Genomic DNA, 27,848 nt, shown 5'->3' on the forward strand with positions numbered 1-27,848 from the left:
AAGTGCCCTTACAGTGGTAGTGGATGTCTTTAGAACTGCCACCAGACTGATGGTAAAAATTTCCTGCAAATGCCATGTTACAGCATTGTTAGGCCTTTGGGGCAAGCACTGAAGGTCTCGATCTGATGGTCTCTGTTCTCACAAATCTTTTGCTCCCCATCCCACCTATTTCCCTGGGGGAACAGGACCTGGCCTTGGGGAACTCCATCACGAGGAGAGGCTGTAGAGGCTGCATTGAAACCCATGCTCCTTTTTGGACTCAGCCCCTGCAGTGACCCTGCAGGTCACCATCCCTGGGGGTCTTTAAAAGACGTTTAGATGCAGAGCTCAGTGATATGGTTTAGTGGAGGACTTGTTAGTGTTGGGTCAGAGGTTGGACTGGGTGATCTAGGAGGGCTCTTCCAACCTAGGTGATTCTGTGAGTGCACCACCCAGGAGTACAGTGGTAGAACCACAATACATGTGTCTGCTGATACCTAGTATTTTTGAGTTTGCCAGTGTGTATGTTCAAAATCGTGATGTCCCCGTGCTGCTCGTGCAAGAACTGGCAGATTCTTCCACCAGCACTAGGACTTGGTGGCTCTGCCCTTTGTGGGCACCCGTGGAGTGACTGTGAGCCCACGGCCAACAAGACAGGGAGGTATGTCAGAGGTGTGGGCCTTGAGACTAGGGATCAGGGTTTGATTTCAAATCATGCAGCAGCACGGCTTCCTGACCGCACAGGGCAGCCACGCTCACCAAACTTCTCAGCCCGTCCCACCTCTTCCCAGCAAAGGGATCGGATGAGCTGAGTCATGAACCCGAGCCCCAGTCACACCCTGATAGGGAGCACCCAAATCACTAATGTGTGGTTACAGTGCCTCGTGGCAACTTCAGCTGGCAGCATTTCTTTCCTTAGGAGCTTGCATAATCATGCCAGTCACATCAGGTAACCAAATACCCAGGCAGTCTGCACGTCTTTTTTTTTATTTTTTTTTTTCTCCCCTGTGTGGTCCGAGATCTGCTAAGATGCAAATCATTGCCTCATCCCGGCGGTAAGGCCGTGCCTCTTGAGAGAGGCCATGTGACTTCAGATGCGAAGCCAAGAACTTCAGCCCATCCCTGTCTCTGCCTGAGATTCGGGAGGCATGGTGACAAAACAGGTCTCCAACAGCACGCAGCGCAGCCGGAGCGCTGCAGCCATCAGCTTTCACATCCGGCTGGACGGTGGAAATGGCTTTTTCCCCTGACTGCTTCTGAGGAGCAGGGCTCAAGAAATTTCCTCTCAGGAAGCTGAATAAACAGGTGGGAAGCCCGTGCGTTGCCATTTGTGAGCTTCAGAGCCCCTGGGAGAGCTGGAGTACCTGTTCTGCTGAGCTGCACCCCTCGTTGTGCAGTGCTGGTTCCAAAAAGGGACGGCTTTGTCTTTAAAAGGGAGCCTCTAAGGGTACTTGTGGAAAAAGTCTCTGTACTGCTGAAGAAGAAATAAAAAGCAGGTAACTTCTTTGGGTCAGGTATATATCTTTTTTTTTCTTAGCTCACTTTTAAGGAGCAAAAATTGCCTGCATCCTATGTCTATGCAGTGAGCGACAGAGGTATGTGGTACTATTTATAATTCTGCCCTGAGAAAAAAGCAGTGTGCTTCAAACTATAAAGTTTGACCTGGACTGAATCACTTATCCAGAACTTCTGAGTATTGATGAGATCAAATAGCTCTGAGGCTACCGTAGGCTACCATATTTCATGTAGTTTTTGCTTTAGGGGAAAAAAGAAAAAAACAACAAACTTTTAATGATGATAATCTTGAACCTTGTTCTGATGCTTAACTTCAACTTGATTAAAACCAATATAACTTTCATCTGAAGCACAAATTTCATTTGTAAATGGGCTCAAATTTCAACACATATTCTGGAGCTTTGCTTTTTAGCCTATTTCCCCCTTCAGGTAAGGAGAAGGGATGTCATGGGATATCATCAAACTCCTGATCATTATCTGTCTGACAGTCGTGATTCAAATTTCCCACTTCCTCTAGGATAATAACCTACAACTGTTGTTGCCTTTTATGCTTCTGTTGGGTCTCCATTCAGTAGAAATAAGTTTGCATTGGGATTTTGAGTTTTCTCCTTGCTTCCTACAGGATCCTTCATCTAGAGGCGTTTAATGTTTCCGAAAAGTGGAACGATAGCTTCTTTTATACTTTAAGGTGATCTACACCCTATTTGTGTGCTTGTATGTACTACCTTCCTCACCCCCCTCAAGTCTTTCTTTGCAAAACTCTGAGGCTGCTTGCTTTGTTTATTTTCTACACAAAACCTGCAAACGTTTTGTGTAAATGTATCACCCCTTTGATCGTAGATTACATGAACTGACTTTCTCCCATCATTTTCCTACAGATTCTCTTTGGACTTGCATGCAGTTCCTGAACTGAATGATTGTTTGCACAATCTCTGCATGCTCACACCTTGTGGATCTTGCTTTTACTTACTTTTGCAGTGCGTTTTTGGGCTCAGGAATATGAGTCCACCTTAATAAGCTGGTATGTCTTCATCCTGTTCCCTTTCAGTGTGGCTCTGCTGTTTTCCCAGTGTTGCTACATCCATCCTGTATTGATTCCTGGCCCAAACATTAATATCTATCAACAGCCATTGCCAGAAGTGATTCCAGCAGCTCTGCATAGAGCTTAGCTTAGCTTCTCTGAGCAGGCTGAAGAATATTTTTCTGCTGTGTATTGGAAACAAATATGTTGAAACCAAAAGGCTTTCTCCTTTCTCTCTTTCTCTCTTTCTCTCTTTCTCTCTTTCTCTCTTTCTCTCTTTCTCTCTTTCTCTCTTTCTCTCTTTCTCTCTTTCTCTCTTTCTCTCTCTCTTTCTTTCTCTCTTTCTTTCTCTCTTTCTTTCACCTAATAGGAATGCCAGGTTTTTTTCCCATGGATATGAAATAACAGAGAGCTAAACACGTACTGCTTTGCCAATGTTTGATGTTACTATATCACCGCTTGGTTGGCCAGCCTCAGTGTTGATTTATAAAATGACTGCTCTGGTGGTCCGCAGCCAGGTTCTCTTTCACTGCATTAGTTGACTGTGGCGGCTTCACCACACTTTCTGCAGGGTGAGTCTTTTAGCTAATGAATCTAAATCATTTCTAGATCCTTCACCTTGGCAATCCGAATTCTGGCAGTAGAGCAGTTCTGAAGAGCTGTCCCTCTAAGGGTACTGACCTGGACGTTGTGATTTTGTGCCCGAGGTTGTCTTTTCTAGGTTATTTTGCTCTTTCCTCCTTCATTCCCTCAGCAATGCAGAGAAGAAAATCCATCATAAACCCATCTTTTATATTTCTCAGTACTCTGCAGTCCTCATTTCCAATGGAAAGCATCTCTAAGTGAAGCCTGTGAGTCACAGAAAATTAAAATGTTAGTAGTGAGAAGACATCAAAGCCCCTGGCATTGGAAGCATCCATCCATCCACCTGATCTTAATGGGAAAACTGTCCCTACCTCACCACCTCTGCAACCATACGTACCTTGTAATGCATGTTATGGGAGGAGATAACTGCCTGGTAACAAGTATGGTTGAGAAACAGGGAGTAGGGAAAGGAGGCACTTCGCTGGAGACTGAAACAACTTGCAGGGGACGTAGCATAGCTACGGAAATTTCATCCAAAGAAAAATAAAAGGAGGAGCGTTACTTTCTTTGTTTATCAAAGGGAAGAAATAAATGGAATAAAGAGTCAGAAGTTACAGCCTAGTGGCTCTCATTCATATGTCTTCCATATCCACAAGCTTGACCTAGACCCAGCTCACACTTGTCTGCAGTAGCGTGGCTTATCTAAATTTAAAAGAAGCACTAGGCTTGAAGAAACGGCTCTCTGCCCAAAGGACCTGCAGCCTGATTTCATTAGAAGTCAGCTATAAATCTTTACGAGATTTCCCTTATTTTTGAGGCAGCCTGGTCTTTACGTGACTGAGAAGCTGAAGGCGTGATTGATTTGGGGCAGCACCTATTACACCCGTATCAGACGCTGCCGGTTCATCGTCTCTGCAAATCAGGCAGCTCAGGACCTGACAGCCAGGTTTCCAAATGCTTGCTGCAGTTCAGCCTTCAGGGACTCCCACCCAAAAAAGAGCAGGATGTGTCCCTGCTGCCTGGCCTGCTGCATGTCTGTTGGCATGGTTGGAGCGACGTGTTATTCCGCTTCAGTGGATGGGCCATGTATTCATTGCCTGTCCGATCACAAATTCGCCTTTCTGCTGAACTGAGGGAAATGTAGCAATTTCTTGGAGTTATATCTAGGAATGGGATGGATCACTGCCTTGTAGGTGCTGAATTATTGTCTGCTCTTTAGTGAACACGACAGACTCCCTTAAAGGTGAATTATACAGTATCCAGGATGCTAACACAGCATTATGTCCCAAATTCTCATCCAGCTACCTTCTCTCTCTGATACCTTTTCTGATACCTTGAGATAAAGCCCAACTTTCCATTTCTCCTGGAAACACTTTGGGGAATTTTGTGATGGCAAATGATTGTTCACCAGCCACCACTGCATTGCATTGTAAATATGTTCATAGAAATAACTCTAAATTTTAAACACTTGTTTTTCAACCTTCTTACCCATGGAAGGCCTTCGTGGTCTTTGCCTGGTATTTTGAAACATGTTTGGCACAGAGCAGGAGATACCTTGAACTGATGTACCTTGGGGGAAAAGAAGAGGGACTTCTTCCTCTGGAGATGCTTGGTTAGGAGCAAAGAAGAGCTTTTGCCCGGGGGAGACACTGGCTCTTTCCACAGTGGGTTGTTCCGATTTTTCATGGTCCTGTAGTCTGACCAGAAGAGCAGAAGGAGAATTCACTGAGCCCGGGTGGAGGCTGTGCTGGAGGCTTCAATAGATGAGGCTGTGGATCTGGAGATGTAGGCTGGCTGCCAGGGCAGCTCTGTAGCCACCTGAGAAGCTATCAGGAAACAAGGCAGTAGGTTGAACATTGTCTATGTCCACTTCAGGATACAGACATTTGGGACCGAAGATGATGCTTCCCCAGGCTTGGAGCGTAAGGCTTCATTTCCTGCTGCTAGCATAAAACTTCTGTTCCTGTCTCTGTTATTCCTTCACTCAATGATGATCAAAGTCAAAGAATTTAGGGGTAGGAGGAGGGAAGAGCGGGGACGACTGGGAGAGAAGCCCAAGTGGTAGCAAGTAGGGTGCCATGGCCTTCACTTGCCTGGGTCATCAGGGCACTGGTGGTTCTGTTTGGGGCTCACGTTCCCCGGTTGCTCAGGACGCGCTGCCCTGCCCCTGAGCACAGGTGGTCTTGCTGGAGCAAGGCTGAGATTGTGAGCTCTGGTTTGGTCTTAGTCTTCAGATCGCTGCTCAGGTCATGACGGGCTGGTTTGAGATGGTCTAGCGAAGGCTCCTCTTTCTCTGCAGAGGGCATGTGCAGAGGTGGTGCTCAGGGCAGTAGCAGTGGTCTGGAGAGAAAAGTCGAGCCATTGGCAGTATCAGTGCTGTATTTGGTGCTGTCAGAATCATTGCTTGGCTCAAAATTAATACAACCACACTTTTTTGGATTTCAGTTTCCCTTCAGAGGGAAGAAAAGCAGACTCCATAAACACCCAAACCTAAAGTTCATCTTTCCTGAAATAAATATTGACTTAGAAGGTAGCAGACAACACAAAATGTACATTATTTATTGAAATCAGGGGTCTTTTTAGAATGTTTCTATAGAAATGCAACAGAAAATTTGATGTTTTATTTAAATTAAACCTGATTGTGAAGCAATTTGCCGTGCCACTGTTTCTCCTCGTAAAGTGGTTGGTGGTTATGATTTTATTGTGTATAAATCTGTGGTGGGAGGTTCTGTTCATCTAGAATCTATGGGAAAACTTTCTTCTCTCTGTAAATAAATGATAAACAGCTTTAGGACACTGAGGGATAAAGGGATAAATGGGATGCTAAGGTTGCTTTTCAAATGAGCAGTGTTAAAAGCACTGGTGTTTGTTGTTTTTTATTTTTATTTATTTATTTTTTTGCTTGTTTGTAGTAACATCAGATGTAGTTTCAAGTCCTTAGTATTCCACAGCTCCAATTTTCCAATCACAAGAATAAAAAGCAACATGCCTGTCTCATTACTTGTCTGTAGTAGTGAGGCTTTGGTTTGGGCTAAGAAATCCCCAGTGCACATTAACATTTCAACTAACATGTCGGGAGCAAACTGTATTCATCTCTGAGTTCCTCTGTCTTGAGTGCAAGTTGATGGTGATCAGATCTGAAGGGAAAAAAATGAGTATGGTTTATTAGTTCAGTTTTTATGGGGCGTGCTGTGAAGTCATTAGTGATGAGCTGTAGGTGCTTTACGGTCTGTGTTTTCAAGATTTTTTTTTTTTTCTCTCCTTCCCCTCCTCCTCTTAGCAGTGAGAAGAGGAGCACAGGAGCCCTCCTCGTGGCTGAAGGACCAACATGAGCGATGCATGCAACACTAAAAGCGAGAGACACATGCTTCCTACCAGCAGTCATTAAAACCAGGCAATGGAGCACATTGCTACAGACATGGGGTGCAACGCTTCCATAGAAGACAGAGAAGAAAGCAAGTCAGAAAAAGGTGAGCGCTCCCATCATCTCCACGTCAGAGGTGTTCTCTCTGTACCACAGGAAGAGGATTGCAAGATAGTATTTCCCCATAGCCCTGTTGTCAAATGCTTGTTCAGAGAAAATAATTTCCCCCAAATTTTCTTTATTTAAAGGAGTGCATAGTTTTCGGATGCTGGCTGAGGTCAGGAGACAACTGCAGAGCACCTGTAGCATCTACACATTGGGTTGGAAAAGACTGATAGAGAACAGAAGTTAAATTTCAGGCATGTGCTCACTCACTCTGGCACTGACAAAGCATATAGGGTATGGGATTGAGGGGGGCCTTTCGTGGCTGTGCACAACATGAGGTTCCTGGGTAAACTGCTCCCATTTCCCTGCTGCTGGGTGATAATGAAATGAATGCAATGAAACAGAGCTACTACAGTGAATCCCCAAACTGACCTTCTGCCAGGTAAGTCTGGCCTGAAATTCTCCCTGACAGCCACTGAGGCTGTTGGTGGGAAGGCCCCACAGAACATGAATAAACATTCTATTTAAAAACTGATTTATTGGCCCTCTGCTTTTCAGCGCAACACACCTGGACTTTGCACAGGCAGGAGAGATACAGGATTGTCTCAGAGACCCCTGTTCTGACCCTTCATATTCATGTTCAAGGTTTGATGTTAAAACATTTACTGGGAGCTGTGGTACCTGACACCACACATTATCTTAGATTATTACACCAAACAGCACTGGTTGAAAAGGAAAAGGAAGGCACTGCTGGGTGGGAGTCCCACACCCATCCATAAAGGAAGGCTGGGGTCCTTCCTTTTTGGTTTTGCATGCCATGCACCTATGTGCCTTGCAGGGCCACAGAGACAGGTTACTTGGGAATATTTCTGAGGGTGCAAAAACTCAGAGAGGCCATGAGGAGCTGAATTCCTTTCTCAGCCTACAACCAACGCTACATGTTGGTGTGGAGCCAGGTTCTGTTACCACAAAGCTGGCTTATAACCGTGTGCTTGTTTCATAATGTCTTGTCCTCTCCCGTTGCTGGTGGTAGTCTTTTTGCTCTTCAGCACTAGCCAAATTATGCAAAACCATCATTATACCTGCAGTCTGAGGCTGTACATCCCTCTAATGCATTAATAACATACATTTGATGGATACTTGGTGGTGTAGAGATCTTCCACAACTGGTGATTTATTTTGCAGCAGCAGTTTAGCCTAGTGTGAAAATCATGTTCCGATTTAGTCCTGAGAATAACAGTGCTGTAATAAGTACAATTTTAAAAAATGAGCAAATATTGATAGATTTGCAACATTAACCATATTTGTCAATATTCATTGCAAGTGCCCAGGGCCCAACCATTAAGCAACCCAGAGGGGATTTAATGGGGAGTTTCATGGTTCTGATGCTGGAAATCAGTTTCTGTGCTGGTGGCTCTGCTCTGCCCCCTTAGGGACTCGTCTAAACAGAAAAGATGACAGCCTTGCTGTCAGGTCTGGGGTGAGGGAAATTCCAGAAAGGACAGAACACAAGAGAGATCCCAGAGCTTATGCAGGGTGGGGAGTGTGCTCCTAATCGTATAAGGATTGCACTTCATTCAAGCAGGGGATTTTTCTAGGAGGGATACGATATCTGTAGGATGGGAGTCCTTGCTGATTTCGGCCTTGTCTGGACTAGAAAACTTGAGCAATTTAACTGTGCCACATAGTTGTTAGTGGTAAAATAAGCAAACAACATGCTACTATGGCACCTGTACAGATTTTTATTAAAAAAAAAAAAAATCTATAGTGCTATACATATTAATAGAATCACATCTCCACAGAGGTTATTCTTTACTTGTGTAACTGTCAATTTAAGAAAAAAATATTCCCATTCAGAGGGTGCCACTCATCCTACTCTTATAATCCCTGGTATGTGCAATCAGCTGAAATGATTGACAAGTATAAACTGTTGTTCCTCTAGTGCAGAGCTTTTCTTTGCTGTTTTGCAGGAAAAAAAAATAAGCACTAGTCTGGGCTGTTGGCTATTATTCATTGCTTTGGTTTGGTTTTAGTATCAACTGTTTATTTTAGCAACTGTAGTAAAATACCAGCATATTAGTGTTAGGATGTAAGTGTTGTTTTTAGTTTCCTCTTCTTTCTCTTTCATGAAGCAGCAGTGCTGTGCAGCGATGGTTGTATCAAACCCTGGAGTTCTGGAGAACATCTTGGTTTTGTTCCCCTGTTTCTCCTGATCATGTCTGCTCAGAAATGAGCAGTGGTTCCTGCCAGAGTCAGGAGCTCAGATAAATGTATTCCTTTGGTCCTTATTCCTTTGATAGCATTGTCCTGCAGCTGCTTTGACTTGTTACCCCAAGATCAGAAACATAAAGACTTTTTCTGTGTGTGTCTTATGCTGAGCTGTTAAGGGTGAGTAGCCCTGAAGCTCCTTGAAAAGACATATTAGCTGCAGAGCTGGAGGCAAAGGCCGTTTGTAAACAATACTGTGTACATCAATATATATGTACAATACCGTTTGTAAACATTTTATCCCAAGATCTGTATTCTTGTGGCTTGCTGATATAGCTGGGCAGGCAAAAACTTTCTGTTAAGTGAGGTTCTTACAAGCTTTGTCATTACACGAAGCTCATGTTACAGCTTGCAAAGTCTGAAGCTTTTTACTGCAGCTTGGTAAAGGAATACATTTCATTAGTAGGCAAAATTGATCTTTCTTTCCTTACCTTCTCAAAACCCACATACTGCCCATCAGCTGGACATGGCAGACTTCTTATATGCTTACTATCTTCAGGACAAAGAAATGGGGAAGGTTTCTAATAATACAGGCTTGAGCAAGTCAGCTAGTTTGGGATCTGTCCCTCAAGACAGAGAGAATTGATGCATCATGTATTCATTATCAGAAAACATTTTTCAGTCTTATTTTTACAGACCTCCATCGTAATGTTGACTGTGCACAATGGACTGAATTTGTCATCTGTCTGCAAAGTTCTGCAAAGGTAATGTGTGTTTTCATTGCACTGATCCATTGCCTTCTCTTTTGACAGCAATTAAAGCTGCTGTTCTCATCCAGAAATGGTACCGCTCTAAAAGGGCCCAGCTAGAGATCAGTCGCTGCTATTCTCTGAATATTTTTCAGTCAATCGAATATGCTGATGAGCAAGATCAAGCACAGGTTTGTAATCCTCAATTCTTCCTGTACAAGCAGCTGTGTTATTCCCAGAGCACAAACAAAATGGACACGAGACTGTTTCTCCCTACAAAGCTGTGTCCTGAATAATAAAACCAGTTCCCTGTCTCACACGTGAACTAGTTAAGTCGTGTGTGTGTGTGTGTGTGTGTGTATATAAAACTACGTAAGCTGTAGGACACCCATCTGCCCATACAACCACATCTAGGTTAGAAGTTCCTGTAGGATGGCTGTGTTTGCCAGGGACTGCATGTCATTGCGCTATGGGTGATCTGAAATGAGTCAGCAAGGCAAGACATGTGAAAGAGGGAAACAGAGATATCAATCTCTCAGTACATCAGCCCAGGCTTCCTTCAGGGACAGTACTGGGTATTAGGAACTTCTAAGGCTTTGTGTTCAATCTAGCATCAGTCTAAAGTGAATTGGGTGAATAGTGGCTGTTTCTTTCTATCGACTGGAAAGGAAGTCTAAGCAAATATTCTGGATGATGGGCAAGATGAATTACACCCCAAAAAATAAACAACATTGATGTAGGCCTGGAATTTTGTATGTCTTCAAATAATGTCAACCTGCTGCTTTAGAGGTGATGCTATGGGAACATACAGTAGAGTCACAGATCCCTCTACATGTAAGACTGCTAATATATGACTAAGGAAAGAGAATGTTAATGCTTGTTGGACCCCCTGAACTGATCAGTATGTGTTTGTTCTTTTCTCTTCCTTATTCAGCTAGCCAGCTTTTTCACATTCATGCTGGAGCGCTATGCTAGTCCTGATGCAGGTAAGGATAAAAGTCAAAGTCAAATGGGGATCCTGTTTGAAAACCTTATGTGAGAGAAGTTAATTTTCTGTGTAATGTTTACAGCCTGTGGCACATGCTGGGATGAGATTTGCTTTCCTTTCCCAAATATTGCTGAATTTGGTAGAATTTTAAGTATTGACTCCAGTCAATATCTGTGCAGTGAGTCAAGATGTCAGACAGGAATGGATCCCCGTTGTCCTCTATAAGAACGCTCAGAGGTGCTCAGAGAGCTTTCTTACATGTCACTGCCACTGAGCTGTTCTCATGCTAGTCTTACTGCCCAATTTACAGTTTTCTGTGCATGTTTTTCTTAGACTATGAGACATGATTATGTAGAAAAAGTGTGACTAGTTGGTTTAGGGCATGTGTAATCAAACAAAGAGGTGGTTTCGTTCTTCCTTTTTCTTTATTTTTTTTTCCTAAAGTAGTTTTAGACCACTTTTAAACTTAATTTAGTCTAGATTTTGCTACAAAATGTACCAGTATGTCAATGATAAAAAATGAAATACATTTAAACTGCTGGGGATAAATGTTTATCTGAGCTTTAACTGAGATGGTTACTAATCTTTAATTTTGGAAGTGTTTGGGGATGCTTGGGCAAAACTTACTTTTAAGTCAAACTCGACAGAAGGACAGATTGAAAGTGACTTCTCAAAGCCAGAAAAGGAACACCGACTTCCTGAACAAATTGAGAAAAGATCTAATCTCAGCCCTGTTAAAAAGGAGGCTGCCCCCTTCCTATTCAATTACAAGAGAATATACTTTCTCCTTCATCTGGTCCAGCCACAGAATACACCAATTAAAATTTGCACAAGGCACTTTGATAGCAGGCTAAAACCATCACCAAAACTGTAAGTGGTTCAGTGTTCTAACGACAACCATTAGAAATTGTAGCCTTTCTCTCTTAAATACCTTAGAGTGCCTCTCTGTGCTCTGCAGAGAAAGAAATTACATTTGAGCCTTGCTGCAAAGCCAAGACAGATGATACAGTTGTCCTTCCTTTGATTTTTTTTTTTCCATTATCGTCTTATTCTGCAAAAAGTCATTTAACTTCCTGGGAAGGAAGTGGCAAATTTAAAGAAAATAAAACACTGCTCACTTCACCTGCTTCTGTGTGCTGATGGTGACCTCAGTTCAGCTTTTTCACCTGAGCAAGGAAGAAAATTCTGGTGTTAGGTCTGGGATTTGGTACAATAGTGTTAATCTCTACTTTCATTATCATATTAAAAGGGAATTTTACAACTGCTTGTTGTAAAAGGTGATTTATCCACCTTTTTAACCATGCCTATTTTGACAGAAGGGACTAACACAACTGAGGTGCCTCCAGCAACACCAAAAATGACACAGAAAGATTGTGTAAGATACGTGTTTAATACAGAAGCAGACCAGAGTCTTCTGCACAAAGGATTTTTCAGACTGAGAAACTGCATATTGAACTTGTGTTGCCTGGTTTGTGGTTAAATTTGTCCAACAGCTGGCCGTGTGCATTCCTCACTGCAAGCTCTTGCTTGCCTGTGCCGCCGAGTGACCTTTGCAGTACTTGTGCCTACGCCAGTGATTTAAGCAAACTCTGTGCCAAACAGAGAGGTTCTTTAATGAACTGCTTCCATTTCTGCTGGATCATGGTCTTAAGATGGGAGCCACTGTGAGCGTAAACATAACAAGCAGAAAGCTTTCAAATTAGCTTTGCCATTCCCAAGTATTTTCTAAAACCCACAGTTCTCTGATTTTTTAATTTATTTTTTTTTCATTGGTGTCAGGTCACTTAAATGAGGGCGATAGCACATTGTTCAAAAGCCTTCTCCAAGAACATAGCAAATAATATTCTTACCAGAGCACAGGCTGCCTGCTCTTCTCTGTATGTCACGATGAGAAAGCTGCCTGAAGATTTTGTGATCCCCGTTTTTCATTACATTATAAACCCCTCAGGACTCCTCTATTCATCTTGGAATCTGCTTGTTCAGAATGTGTTTTTTCAGAGAAAGAAAGCAGTCACCGTGTCATTAACAAGGTAGTGCTTTTGATGTGATTGTTTGTGTTGTACCCTGAAGCTCTTTTCATCCTCTCGTCCTGCTTAAGATGTCGGTGCAGTTGGAGTTGCAATTGGGGTATTACGTAGCTGTGTGTTGTTCTTGTTCTGCTGGTGATTAAAGGCTATTTCCCAAGGGTTGGCAGGAAGTAAGAATTAAAATGTTTTCCATCCTACACTTTTCTCCCTCCATTAAAACCAAAAAAAAATCTGTGTACCTACTCAGCCTTTCAGTCGAGAGATCTCCAGTCAGATGAAGAAAACTGCTTTTCCAGCGAAAGGTGACCCATTTACTCACTCTTTTGTGTGCACACCAGGGGTGAGAAGGTTGCAGACGTGTTCTGGGCAAAGTGCTGGGACTGGGAGTCTGAGGCAGCCCTGTCTGTGCCTCTCAGGTCCCTGGGCCACCTCCCAGAGTCATTCTTCAAAAAGGAACTGAGCAAGTCTTGCTCTCTGCAGCTTCACACCCCACCACAGCTCCCGTACAGCACTGACAGCCTTCTGAAGCTTTTTGCACAGAGTGATTCTTGCAGTGGGGAATAAGCCACAGCCTGCAGCTTACCACACCATGAGCAGGATGAAGGAACAGATGCTTGGGGCACAAAGGAAATCTTCATCCTCTTCTTGGGCTCCTGGTCCATCTGCCATTAACCTGGCATCTGGTGCATCAGTGCCTGGAGCTTTTGTGTTTGTTTAATGTGGGGTATGGCCACTGGCAGCCCTGTGGGGTCTGCGAGTAGGGGCCAGCACACGCTAATCCCCAGGCTGCATTAGGACATCCATTAGTGGAAGAGGTGCTGACTGCTCCCGGGTGAGACACCCTGTGCGGGAAGGAGCCTGAAAATCAAGCTGAAAGGCTGCCCGAGGAGACGTAAGAGCACTCTACGGCTAATGACCACGGCTGCCTTTTGATTCTTCATCCAGAGGCAGAAATCAGGGTGTGCTTTGCAGAGTTGTGCCCTGCAGGGAAGGAGATTGGGTTTCCCAGCCTGGACACCTGCCAGAAGGGAGCCGAGGCGGTGCAGGATGGGAGGGATGGAGAGGGAGCAGGCGTGGGCAGGTGTCTGTGCAGCTGAGAAGACCGCTGACACTGGAGGAGTCACAAGAGGAGAGCACCTGGGCAGGACCTGGTGGGAGCTCTGAGCCCTGCACACCTCCTCCTTCCCTGCAGCCTGCGTCCCTCTGCACAGCTGCGCACAGAGGGTGCCGATCGGCTCGCAGCAGAGCAGCTGAGCAGAAACAGTTTTGGTTTTAAATCCGGAGCTGGTAAAAAGGATGCTTTTTATCTGCTTGTTTCTTTAACGTGAATTTTATGCCGGAGAAAGACAAGCTGGCCTTTATGAAGCTCGGAATTTATGAGGCCACATGCAGGTTTTGGCTGCTGTGCGTTTTGAGTCACCACCACAGGTATTCCTTCAGCAACAAATAACGTATCTGCATTTCCAGTTGCAGGGTTACAGAAGGCTTACCGTCAGCCCAGCAAAAAGAGTTTCCACCTCACACAAGCAGCTCTGCAACAGCAGCCTGCAGAACACCATCCTCTAGGGCTCTAGGTGTCTCCCTTAGAATAAGAGATGATAAAGACAGTCTGCAGGGAGCAAACAGTGAAATCAGCTGTTCTCTCAGTTATGTATAAAGGGTTTGCAAGAAAATGTTGGCTTGAAGCAATTAGCAACACTCCTGCTTTCTCCATCTTCAGGAAAATGAGAAGCTGGCTTTGCTTGCTTTTAGGTCTTCCAGTGGTTTTATGGCAGCCACCCAAGAGCTGGCATTGTCTCCTCATATCAGAAGGGAGTGCCATGCACTCTGCTGTGAAGGAACACTGCTTGGCTGCTGGCTTTTTTAACGTAGAAAATAAAAGCAGCACAAGCATCTCCTTAAAACTGGTACTAACCGTGTAATCTTGAACTGTAAGCAGGTGACAGTCCCTGGATGATCGACTTCTGAATCTCCTTGCTGTGTGGGGGAAGGAGAAAGCCTGTGACAGGCTGTGTTTTGGTTTTGTTTGTTTGTTTTTGTTTCTGGGTTTGTTTAGCATTGTGGGTCAGTTTGGGAAAACCCAGAGCTGCTCCCCTGTATGAGGTAGGAGCTGGCTGCTCCCATACTGCAGCAGGGAGAGCATCAGAAACATCCACCGCTTCTGGTCGCTCTGTTACAGCCCCCTGTGAGACTGCTGGAGTTTCCACATTCCTGTTTTTCTTCCCTCTTGTTGCAGTTGCTGACACCTCCATCAGCCCCTCCGTTTCTCATGAGGTCGACTCATATCTAACTGAATATGAAAATATTGAGGTTCCAGACTCCTACTGCGGACCACGGCTCTCGTTCCCCCTTACTCTTGCAGATGCCAATGCTCTTCTTCATGCCTTCAAGAACGGACAGGTACATTGCAACTAGGATTGGTTCATTTGTTTTACTTGTTTTACCTCTCTGTCAGATTGAAACCCCACAGTTAGTTGACTATAAGGCTAAACTGGTGCTCAAAGAGATATTTCTGCCTTCCTTTCCATCCCACTGCTCTTTTCTGCTAACACTCAGTGGTCAGACAGGCAAGTGGTGAGCTGTCCTAGGAATCCAGTCAGGTTGGGAGCTAACCCAATAAAACCCAAAGCACCACTTCTCAGTTCCCAGGTTTGATTCACTTTCCCCCCATTCCTTAAAGATGAACTGAGTTGCAGGGATTAATCACCTCATTCCAGTGTGCAAGACCCCACTGCAGTGAGGAGAGTGAATATTAAGTGTGGCCAACGTGCTAGCACAGATCTTGTGAGCTCTGGCTGCCACTGCTTTACTTGGAAGGGCTTGGTTTGAACTCGTGATCTTAACAATATACTGTATATAAGGGATAACTTTGGGGTTATATAAGGGGTCTTACTTTGCTTTTAATTTACCGAATGGTGTTTTGCTCCCCCCCAATTTTCTGTGGAGACTTATCTTAAAAATAGCACAATATAAAGCGTATGATAAATGAGCCTACCCAGACTTCACCTCGTTGTGGCTGGCATTTTGGTAAGGAAATTATTATAGGCAATTGTCCTTTTTTGTTTGTCTTAAAAACATTAATCTCGAAGAGTCAATCTGTAGCTCATCCATCTGTGTTTGAATTAAATGCCTTAAAAATCACTTACTGACCAAATTATCGTAAGAAGCATTAGCAGGGAAGACCAGGAGAGCACTTTTACAGGAGCTGCATCCCTTCTGAAAGGAGCAATCTCTGAAGGCTGAGTGTTCCGTTCTCGTAACATCTTCACAATGAGCATTAGCAAGGCAACCCTTGCTGGAGTTCCCTCTCCTTGGTATTTGTGCAATTTGCTGAAATACCATTTATGGCCTCTGTTTTTGTTTTGTTTTCTTTTTAGAAGCACATCTTTTTTTTTTTAGTTACTTTGAACAGATGACCTTAAGCAATGATTCTGAGTGCTGCATTACCCACTTGCTTACCATTTCTGTAGATGGGAAGAGTAGAAATGGTACACTAGAAATAAAATGGGAAAATATGAACAGCAAGCTCACTAAGCAAGTGCAAAGCTACCAACGCTCCTAATTTCCAGCACTAAACCATGCAGCCTGTAAACATATTTAAGGGAGATCTGTAGTACAAATAATCTGATACAGCTTCCTTGGCAATATGTGTGTAGTGCTAATAAAGCAGTCTTTACTGCTCCTCCTAAAAAGCCTTCCTTTTCTCCCCGATTTTTTTTTTTTTTCATAGCTGCTTCATGCCCACTACGTACTGAAGCTGCTATGTGAAACCAGGAGGGTTCTCAAAGAGAAGCCAAATATCAACCTTGTTTCGGTTTCCTACTCCAAGGAGATAACCATCTGTGGTAAGATGCCAAGGAAGATAACTGCTTTGGGCATTTATTATTTTTGTAATCAATGCATACATGGGAGCAAACCAACCAAACAAAACAATGTTCCTGAGTTACACTGAGTGTATTTTAAAAAAGTCCTTCTCCTCCTCTTTCCTGTTCTTGTTAAAAGTTTCTGAATGAGTCAGTATTAGTTCAATTAATACTTCAGTGCAGCTTAAATATTGCTGCACTTCCAGCTCTAAAGTGCCACTAAGTACTGTGATCACTGGCTGTGGTTCTCAGTGCTTGGTCCTTTGACTGAGAAAAAGACTTTACCACGATAGTTTACTCACTGATGATTTTAATGTGGGTGTAATAGGAGCAGCAAACAAGACCTTTCATAGACAGCGTGACTATCATGAACAAATTGAAATGTATAAATAAACCCTCATTTCTAAAGGTACCCAAGAGGATGCATCAGTCTTTATGCAACGAACAAATTAGCCTCACAGAACGATATGTCACAAGGTGAAGAATTAAGAGCTCATTGCACATCTATTTGATTATGTTTTTGTAACTTATGAGCAAAGGGATGCAGCATGCTGCTACGGCACAGGAAGCAGTAGCTGCAGAACAGAAGAGCAGTGGTGGCATCAGCTCCGACAGCCGTGTCTGTGCTGTGTGTAATGGTAAAGCAGCGCATGGAAGGGCACTGCAACACGTGTGAAACAGTAACTGATGTTTGTAAGATGTGGTTGTGCACCAACTTCAACTACCAGGAAAGGGCTTCTTTAAATAATGTTCTGGACAAACAATGATTTGTTAACCAACCAAATAAAATACCTCTCCAAACTGAGGAAGCATGGAGTCATGCTTGCTCACTACAGTACGTTGGTGTGAATCAAAACATCCCTCCTGTTGTTTGTATCTCATTTGTGCTGTGAAAGCAGTATCTGAAGGGCTCCCCTTCCTGCCGTTGACACTAACAGCTTTTGCAGCCAGATAGATACGGGAGGGAAGCAGGTTTTTAAACTTAATTGGTCCAAAAGTCTTGATGTCATTTAAATAAGCTGTCCCTCCTTCTATTCCTTCTAATTTCAAACAAATAATGCAAATTGAATACGCATGTGAAGTGTTTGTGCCCACACGTGTTTACAATCTATCATGGCCCAAAGGAGTCCTTTGAGTGACTCCAGCAGGTTCATCATCAACCAAAAGTTGCACAGAAGACATATGGACATGGTTAGAAATGACCCTTCTATCTTTTCATAGAATCACTAAGGTTGAAAAAGGCCTCCAAGATCATCTGGCCCAACCACCCCCCTACCACCAATATCACCCACTAAATCATTTTCTTAACCATTGGTGGAGAAAGCCTGTTCTCAGGCAGTTCTGTGGCTTCAGGGTGGTGAGCCACAGGTGTGGGGAACTGGCAGTGCAGGGGGGTGAGGTCCCCCTGCCTGTTCCAAAATAAACCTCAGGAAGGGACAACTCTGCTGCTCCTGTGGCTTTTGCACCAAGGTGTACAGGCACGGACGCTCCCTCCATCAGTAGTCATCAAAACCTGGCTCTGAACCAGACAGATGCTTGATTGTGCTTCATACAGTAGGCTACTTGGTAAATTCAAACCTGTTGGTATGTGGAAGTCTATCATATCTCTGAAATACTAATCTGTTTTCCAGGTTGATATTGTGTTTGCTCATCTTACCTCCATTTCCCTGAGCAAACCTTTACCTGTGTGACAGGTCTGATCTTCAGATCCAGCTGCAAGGACAGAAACTTTATGCAAAACAATTGTGTACTCTTTAAGTGTTTTATTGCCTGGTTTTATTAGGCAACTTCAGCGTGTACCTTAACATGAAGCTGATATAATCCCAATACAAGGCAAATTATTAGGGAAAATGCCAATTACTAAAGAAGGCATGGAGAAAAACTTCTTAGGACTAGTTTTTATAACTCCAGTTTTATAATTCCATGTATTTGGTAACAGAGGACATATATGTTTTTGTTTCCTGTAGGAGACTTGCATGGAAATCTGGATGATCTTTTTTTGATATTTTATAAGGTAAGTGGGCAGCCTGTGATATATCATTTTGACTTTTTGTTATTGAGAACATGTATTTGACTGATAGTTTTTATCACTGTTAGAACTGTAAATGTGTGTGCACCTATCACACACATAAACCCCAGAACAACTTGAATGGTGCCTTTGTCATAGCTTTTCCTTCTCCTTCTCCTGCTCACTGTGGAAGAGGAGATCCAGGAGATTTGTCTCCTAAATGTCAAGCTAGAGCATGAACTTAAAGGATTCCTTGCAGTGTCTACCACATCCAGCCCACATTTCCTATTCCATGCTGAGTGAGGTCTAAAATCCAGAACTAACAGTTCCTGATGTGACACTATACCACAGATAATTTCAGTCCTCAAGCAGATAATGCAGAAGCTTTCTTGGGCCATTTCACTGGTGCCCATAAAGGTGTTTTTCATTATTGTTTGTTTACAGGAAACAAAAAAGGGTGCTATCTGTTTAAAAGCTTTTGAAACCTTGGAAGCAACCATATAGTCTGCACAAAATGGAAATACCTTGGATGTCCTTTCCATATCCTTAAACAGCTGCTCGCTTTTCAAGTTAAAAAGCATAACTCTCTTTTACTGAGGTGAAAAAAAAAAAAAAAAAGGAGCTCCAGGCTATCTTTTTCACCATTGTATATTTAACCGAAGGTGCAGGAGTTTTCCTATATTTAGTTTCCCATTTATCTTTGGCATGAATCACCACCTTTCATTTAGCAGATAGTCTCTCCGATCTGAGTTTTCCGGAGGAAAGGGTTTGTGTCTGATCCTTACACATTCTTCGGCCCTGAATGGAGACTGAAAAGAGCTAAACCAGGTGTTTCAATGATGTAATTCCCCTCTGCTTCCAACGCTGCTACCCTTTATCTGACATGGCTGGATGGAAACTTGGTGGTTTTGTCCAAGTGCGTACCTGAAGCCTGCTGAAGCATAATCAGGCCTCTGCAGGCCTCTGCTTTTCTTATTAACTGATTACATATAGCCAGTCCTTTTAGCTGTTATTTTAATTATGCAATCTTCCTTTTTGGAACAGGATATTGAAACAGAATCAGAGTATGATTCAGGTCGGTTTCACATACCAGACCTGTGGGGGGAAAAAATAGCTGTTCTGGAGGTAACTGCTGCAGCTATCTCTGAATAATTAAGAAAAACGTGTGAGTGAGGACTAAGTGCTGATTGTAGTGACTTCAGAGCCAGCCCCCCAGTCCTGGGCAGCAGTGCTCATGCTGCCAGCTGCTGTTTGGCTTTGGGGTCCCTCTCCTCACAGCAGACCCTATGCAGTGGGCAGATGTTTTGTCCTCATTTCCAAGCAGCTGAGGAAGAGGAGAGCGCGTGGTGGAGTCACGGTGCTGGGACAAGCCCCCAAACCTCAAGCACGGTAGGACAAAGCACAGCCAGCACAGTGCTGGGCACAACAGCACATGTAACGCTGAGACCCAGCGAGGGTGAGGCTCAGAGAATTCCTTTTTTATCTCAATAGCCAATTTGTAAAGTCCATTCGGTCACTGCATTAATCTCTGTCAAATTACAGCATTTCCTGGAGTTCCTTGAAACACTCGCATTTTCAAATATGTACTGCTAGGTTAGATTGTTAAATAGCTGCTAGGAGTAGGAATAGCCCGGAGCTGCAGAGAATGCAGACAACAAAAGGAAGTTAATTAATCACTAACCCAGCCGATACAGTAACGATGCCCAGCAGCAAGCTGCTAATCATCAGAGCGCCTTGTTCACCTCTTTGACATGTTGGGGCTGCAACAGCCTTTCATTTGCTGTTGCTCTTATTAGTCGGAACTGTGGAAAAGGAAATAAAAACTTTGCAGAAGCATGGAACAGAACCACAACTCCTCATGGAAGCCAGAAGTTAAAACAAACTCTCCTTTAAAACTACGAGCTGCGGGTAAGCCTTTGCAAGGGAGGCAGGGCAGAGGCTGGAGAGCACATCAGCACATCTGTCCTTCCATGGGGATGGTGGCTGTGGCGTGGCTGTGTGCACACAGACCATCTGCTGGGCAGTGGGTTTTAAAGCAAAGCTTTGATCAATCCATCTCCTGGTCTGACACAGCCTCATTCAGGAGGCTGGGTATGTTGCAGTGCTGCCCGGCCTCCTCAGAGTGGCTTCTGCAGTGGTCATATGGTTTTGTAGATGCTCTGTTGATCGTTCTTGTGCACACCATTTGTGAAAGCAGCAGTTTCTTTTTCCTGGCAAGCCAAGAGTAAAATGATATTTCCAGTACTCGTGACTGGAAATGAAGCTACACGTGGCTGCTGCTATACTTTGTGTAAGCTGATGGCACCCGTTGAGTGTTAATAACTGACCTAACAGCACGTACCAGCAATTCACAGGTGTAGCTTCTGATGGCACCATTCACAATAAAGCATTGCTCTGTATCTTCAGGGGAAAAAATAATAATAATAATAATAAAAAAAGATAAAAACTACCTGTACATGCAGTCTTCCAGGTGCACAAGCTTCCTGGTATGTCTTTAACAGCACCCCTGGCAAAGTGCAAGTATGAGTAAAAGTCAAGTAATGCTTTCAGGATTAAAGCAATTGGAAAAAAAAAGAATTTCTTCACATCTCTGTATTAAGATTCGGACTGTAGTTCTGGAAGCACAGACTGCAAAAAATGTAAATATCTGAAATCCACTTTCTTCTGTGTAAGGAAATGCAAGGACCTTCAGACTTGTGTCAGAAGATAATTTCTGGAGTTCTTGTCATCTGTTCAAAATGAGTGATTCCCTTCTATTTGCAAGTGCACAACTTCCCGGCAGCAGTTGCATTAAGAGAAAAGTATGTTTTATTACAAGAATAATGTTCCTACTGGTCCCTTTCAATTTAATTTAATAGGCAGAGGAATGGATTAGAGGCAGCATCATAAGAACCATCAGAGAGGTCGTCTCTTCTCTGATGGTTCATATAGGATGTCCGATTTGGAGATTTCTGTTCTAAGCAGTGGAAATAAATGCTGTGTTTCTGAGTTCTGTATTATGCTTATGTTTTTTTTTTTTTTTTTTTTTTTTTTTTTTTTTTTTTTTTTCCAGGTTTTATAGCAAGGAGTTCTCATTAGAAATGATATTTCCTTTATTACAATAGCATAACAGTCTTCAAATGTCCTTGTTTTTGTTTCTTTCTGCAGAATGGTCTACCTTCAGAAAAAAAACCTTATGTCTTTAATGGTGATTTTGTTGACAGAGGGCAAAATTCTATGGAAATACTTATAATCCTGTTTGCATTTCTTCTTATCTACCCCAATGATGTACACTTGAATAGAGGAAACCATGAAGACTATGTCATAAACTTGAGGTAGGTTTTAGCGGATGGAAAGGAGGGAGTATCTGATCATTATTGGAAATGTTGGAGCTTTTTGAATGCTGCTTTAGCCACTGTGCCAACATCTGATTTCTAAAACATAATTAATGTTTTATTGGGTATTCAGGTGGAGCTTTGCATCTTCAAGATGTGTGAGGGGGAGCCAAGTACATCCTTGTTACGCACAGACACTCAAACCGGAGTCACTTCTTGTCTCTGACATAATCACAGCCCATTGAAGTCAGTGGTTTCATTGGAGCTGCCCGAGTACCAGAGCAGAGGATGGGTGGAAGGACTATATTTTAGTTAATTATAGGCTTTTTCCACAGCATAGCCACAGACACGAGTGTAGTATGATGGAACCAGGAAACCAGGAGCTGAGACTTTGCTTAACTTCAGACTAAGATGTCACTTCCCAAAAACGGGGGAGGAAAAGGGGGATGGACATGATAGATGATGCTGTCTATGCAGGTTTTGAGGGAATTTTTACACAACATTGGTTAGGTTCCTTTGAAAATTCTCTCTAATATCTAAAGGGTAAAACTGTTACGCTATTACATTTAGATGGGAAATTGGCTGCTTAAAATGATTGGTCTGGACGCTGTTTCTGATCCCTTATATGCACAAGAAATCAATTTAACTCAATTATTGAGATAAAACAGAAGAACGCACTTTTAAACTGAGGTGAGACATAAATGACAGGAGGAAAAGAGGGTTGGAAAATTCCTGGCAATCACTGTAGTGTGGAAAATGGTGCAGAAAGGGTATACTAAAACACAGTTCATGACATTGTTCTATTTTCAGATATGGCTTCAGCAATGAAGTTTTGAGCAAGTATAAGGTAAGATTCTTCCTACTTTCCCTGTATTTTCTTTTAGTCTTCCACATGTAAAATGAAAAATGTCTGAACAAGGAAACTTCCAACCAGATTATTTAGGTATAGTGCAGAATGAGTTTAGTAATGTAGTTAAAATTATTTTGGATTTTCAGTGGCATAACTGACAACACAATTCAAAGTGGTAACATCTTGTGCTCAGTGATCTGTGGGAAGAAGTAAATAGCATTGGTGAGGCCACTCATGAGCACACGGAGAGGTAAATGAAGTGCTGGAGAGACTTTTGAATGGCTCTTAGAGTAAATTTCAGGTCATATTTGTCGGTGTTGCAACTTGGGGTGTCCCCTGGGAGGAACTGTTTGTACAGACAGTTGCAGACACCTCAGCAAAATCTTGAATTTAGAAGCAACAGAATCTATCTAAAATAGGATCTAACCCAAGAGTATACTTTGCAGGTCCATGCGAAGGTAATTTTGTATCTTCTGCAAGATGTCTTCAGCTGGCTCCCCCTTGCCACTATAATTAATAAAAAAGTACTCATCCTACACGGAGGAATTTCAGACAAGACAGATTTGAATTTCCTATATTTACTTGAGAGAAATAAGGTAAGGGAGTGTATTCATGTGGGGTTACTCTTATATTTTTTAAAAAATTTAGCAATACAAATGCTAAGATCAAGTTGTTTGCATGAGGAAAGGAAATGGCTACTTTATAAGGCATGTAAGGAAAGAAAGGTCTTGTTTTCTTCAAAATCAGTCTTTAGAAGGGGAGGTTTCAGTAGGTCTTGGGAGCCAATTGTTTGGCTGCTGTAAAATGGCATAGGTCTTTTGACTTTAAAATAGTTGAAGACACTTTAGATACTCCTTCCCGCGGTGATAACACATTAGCCAGAAAGTATGAGAAGTACGTAATTCTCAGGCATTTCTAAACACTTCAGAAATCAATCTAACCACATCTTTTTAGCACCGCCTGCTGCCCCGGGGCTGTGCTGCTGCCATCTGCTTGTGTGGGACGTTCTGCACCTTGCAGCGCGCCCGTGGCAGCACATGTGGGAGCGTCCTTCCAGCAGGAGTAAACCTTGGGACCTGGCCTTGAGCAAGCAGAAACTACTGCTGCTTTTCATAAATTTAGAAGACAGAGGCATCCATTTTTATTTATTTATTTATTTATTTTTCTAGAATGAACAAACACATCTTTTTCAAATCAGTGGAAAATTGCGTGGGGTTTGGTCTGGAAGATTTATACAGCTAGAGGTACCTGCTTGTAAGCTGGCTGCTTAGGCTCCTCATACTCAGTGGAGATCCAGGAGATCTGGTGGAGATCCAGGTCTTGCCATTGCACAGATGTAGGTCTCTGGTGCTGTTCCTGGAAGCACTGCCAAAGCCTGGGGGGATTCCCAGTGGCCTCTGGCTGCCTCTGCACAAAGTCTTCTTCACAGGTCTCCTCTGCTGCTCTCCTCCAGGTCTGGTTTTCCTGGTGCTAATTGACAGACATGGCAGAGCACCCCAGATGGCACAAGACACCAGTGTTTAAGCAGCTGAAATGTGTTCCTTGTCACTTGTGGCTGTGCAACCCAGAGCTGCTGCTCTCACCCTCGTGATTCCTAGCGCAGAAAGAAATGTTTTGCCCATCAGCCAGCTGCAGCCCAGTTTGTTTCTCAAGGATGTTAAAAAGAGCGGTGAATACGCCTGGTTATCTGCGCCCAGGCCCTGCTGGCTGAACCAGTGCACTCTGAAATTGGGTGCCTAGGCATGGATACAGGTGTCTCAGCCCTGAGCCAAGTCCTTCCCATGCTTTCCCTGGGGCAGGGATGGGTGTGTTACCGAGGCACTGCCTACCCGTGAGCTGCACAAGTAGCAGGTTGAAGCGGCTGTGCCTGGGCCACAGCTCAGGGCACAGTCACTCAGGGCTTTTAATTGGTACAGCTGGCAACTGACAGGTCTTCAGATGCCGGTCAGTGCTCCGGGGAATCATTTTTTGCATCATTTTCTTTGATAAATAGTTAAACTTTCTAGTGATGGTCTGAAGATGAGACAGTATGAGAGAATATCCAAAGGGAAGAAAAGATACTCCCTGGGGGAGTCTGTATGAATGGGCATTCATGGAGCCACAGCACGGGACTCCAAAAAAGCAGATGTCTGTAAATGCTGAAGGTTAAATTTATTTAACAGTGAAGGGACTGAAGTAATACCTTATGAACTGTATGGTTATCCTCCTGATACTTTGATACATTGATTTCAGCCAAATTAACCTAGCAGCACGCTATTGTGTGAGAGCAGCAGTGAGTGTGGTTTGACCTCAGTATAATATACCTGCATATTTTTAGTCTCTAGTGAGGCTGGGCACTTAAGTATCCGCCCTGAGCCCAAGTGCTGGCCCTGCTGTACGGTGAGACCTGGTGGCTGAGTGTGGCTTGGGATGAGCGAGGTCTCGTGACAGGAACACGAGAGTGCTGCTGAACAGGCTGGTGCCTGGCAGATGTGAAGCATGATGCCCGCAGGTGCAAACACCTGCAGCTTCTACCAAACACGAGAGCTCAGGACATCACAAGACTTAAAGGCTGCGTATGGGAAGGGGGAATGGATGTGCCTCTGTATCGTTGTGTTCTGGTAACTCTTCCAATATGCCGTGGGGTTTTATTGTTTGATCAGTTTTGTTTTTTGTTTTCAAGTTGAAATCTTTGATGCGGCCACCACAGCCAGAGAGAGAGGAGCAAGGAAAGGAGGGCGCTCCAACAGCCAGACCCAGCACATGTGCTGCCAACAAGCGTGGCGCAGGGAAAACACGCAGGCTCTCCTCATCGGGCTTCACTGAGCTTTCCTGCCCAAATTCGCAGCCAGGGCCCACGCTGAAGGAATGGAAACAAGTAGGTGAAACCAAAGACAGGCACAGAGACCCCTGCTCAGCAGCAGCAGGGGCTCTGTTCAGAGGGCATGTCTGAGTCCAAGGGGTTTGTGTCAGTAACACATCGTTCTGGGGAGTATACTAGCCAGCTATACATTATTCAGATGATTTTGTACAGCTGGTAAAAAAAGGCTTGTGATTTTAAGCCTCGGAAGGAGGATTTACACAGTGTTTTCTGCTCCTAGCTGTTAGAAGGAAACTGCTCTGTATGAGGTGTGTTTGCATGCCCTCATGTGGTTACATCTGTTTGTACATATGTGGTTGTCAATTAAATAGGTCAGATTTGGCGATCAATGTGATTGTACACACCTTTTTTTGGCTGTGGTTTTGGCAGCTGAATGCTGATAGAGTCCAAACAAACCCAGCTCCTGAGACCTAAAGGTTGAATACTCGGAGCAGGGAGTTTTTGTCCTCTGGCTGTTAGTTTCCCCTTGAATATTAGAGGCAATACGGAGCCCATGCCATGCTGCAAGTTAATAAATTGTGACAATTTGGAAAGCTTAATTTGCACAGCAATTTACAAGCTCAAAATTGAGTTGTGGATATGTTTGGTTTTTTTTCTGGGCTTCCCTTCAGACAGCTGCTTTAAGGAGTAGGCAGCCTTGTTTTGCCTCTAGAGATAGAGCAAGTCCTCTCAGAAAATGTGATTTCCCAAGATCTGGCCTAGAACCTAACGTAGAGTGCTGTAGTTGCTCCCCCAAATCTGACTCTCCCCAACAAATGGGAAGTAAATGTTTTTGTGTAAACCTTTTCCAGTGAGGCTTGAACAGATGCATTTTGCCCCATGTTTGGTGCTGACTGGAATTAGCACGTTTAAGCCCTGAGAATTCATCCTGAAATCTCGATCTTGCTAAAATGCTGATAGGTGAAATCTTGTTTTGAAACATGAGCTAACCAAAGGCAATAAAGCCAAAGGCAACTCCTGCCACGTATTGAGCAGGTATTCTCAAGCTTAGTTTAGGTAAAACCGGACACAGGTGTCTGTCAGGTCTGTGCTGAGAAGCAGGACATGCCTCTCACGTGCACAGGCAGCTTTTGCTCTCTTTGCCCACGCACGGTTCCTGATGCACCTACCAGAGTCTGGAAACCTCAGCTGTGAAAGAAGGCACATCACTGAAAAGATGTTTCGTCTGAAAAAAGGTAATACAAACTGTAGAAAATGGTTTGTAAGAAAAGTGGAACAGAGGTCCTAGCCCAAAGGAGTGCACTACTGAAAGAAGAAAATGGGAGGCCTGTTGAGGACCTTGTTAGCTCAGGTGTGTTTTCTCCCTATACTGTGGGGGCTTTTGCTGTGGTCCCTAGTCCAGGCACACACAGCCCGTCAGTCCTTGCCTACTATCAGTCCTCACTTGAGTTTGCTCTTGCCAGGTCATGGACATTCTCTGGAGTGATCCAAGAATGCAGAATGGCTGCGTCCCAAACAAGCGCCGCGGAGGAGGTTGTTACTTTGGCCCTGACACCACTGCCAGGCTGTTTGAGAGGTATAATCTGAAGCTGTTGATCAGGTCCCATGAATTTAAGCGGGAAGGCTACGAGCTCACTCATGGCGGGAAGGTAAGGTGCTGCCACATAAAGCAGAGGTCTCCCATGAATTTCAGGGGTACATCCACAGATGTGTCTGCAAAGTTAATTAAGAAAATGAGCAACTTCTTCAAAATGGGTTTGGGGAAATCATGTGCTAAATAAGTAGATGTTAGAACAAATTACGGTGTTCTGACAAACACAGAAGTCTCTACAGCTTCAGGGAGTGGGGACTAGTTCATTACTCATGTGAAAACAAATGAACATCAACAAAATCCCTTAGGACAGTTATGTGTAAATACAGCGTAAGAGATGCTCGTACACTCTTAGAAGCCTTTTAACTCGTTTCTCTTCTGGCATTGCTTGCTGACATGCTGTATCAAGATGCCAGCAAGAATCCTGAAAACACCTCTCTTAGACATTTCTGCTACAGTGTGCTATCACACTGCCCTCTAAACTGTGACAGGCCAAAAACGCACGCCTGGAGCTCTGACTTGGAAAGTGCAAGCAGTCTGGTGAATGACATTGTTTCTGGTTTTACATGTTGACACTTCATTTTGTAACCTGCAGGTTTTTCTAAGACCAGCTTTAGGAATCAGTGTCACAAGGAGTTGTTCTAGCCAACAGTTTCTTTTTTTCCTATGATCAGGTTATCACTATATTTTCTGCCTCTAACTATTATGAAGAGGGGAGCAACAGGGGAGCGTACATCCGACTGAACCCGGATCTGATTCCTCGTTTTGTACAGTATCAAGTGTGCGAGCGCACAGACAAGCAGAACCACTGGGAGAGGTAAAGATGCATCCTCATGTGTGCAGTGAGCGTGAGCACCTGCTGTAAATCTGTAGCTTCATTTT

General features: G+C 43.7%; 1 protein-coding gene across 1 annotated transcript in view; it reads left to right on the forward strand.

Moving 5' to 3' along the window:
- The window catches only part of PPEF1 (protein phosphatase with EF-hand domain 1), a 35,091-nt gene that overhangs the window by 4,011 nt on the left and 3,232 nt on the right, over positions 1–27,848 (forward strand). Inside the window, exons 2-13 of the mRNA XM_082776935.1 lie at positions 6,381–6,570; positions 9,589–9,716; positions 10,460–10,511; positions 14,777–14,940; positions 16,271–16,385; positions 18,371–18,417; positions 21,559–21,725; positions 22,536–22,572; positions 23,022–23,171; positions 25,238–25,432; positions 26,839–27,024; positions 27,641–27,783. Coding sequence (XP_082633061.1) covers positions 6,498–6,570; positions 9,589–9,716; positions 10,460–10,511; positions 14,777–14,940; positions 16,271–16,385; positions 18,371–18,417; positions 21,559–21,725; positions 22,536–22,572; positions 23,022–23,171; positions 25,238–25,432; positions 26,839–27,024; positions 27,641–27,783 — 1,457 coding nt within the window. The 5' untranslated portion in view covers positions 6,381–6,497. The remainder of the gene's footprint in view (positions 1–6,380; positions 6,571–9,588; positions 9,717–10,459; positions 10,512–14,776; positions 14,941–16,270; positions 16,386–18,370; positions 18,418–21,558; positions 21,726–22,535; positions 22,573–23,021; positions 23,172–25,237; positions 25,433–26,838; positions 27,025–27,640; positions 27,784–27,848) is intronic.

This window comes from Aythya marila (genome assembly GCF_965140915.1).
Source record: "Aythya marila genome assembly, chromosome: 1".
NCBI lineage: Eukaryota > Metazoa > Chordata > Aves > Anseriformes > Anatidae > Aythya > Aythya marila.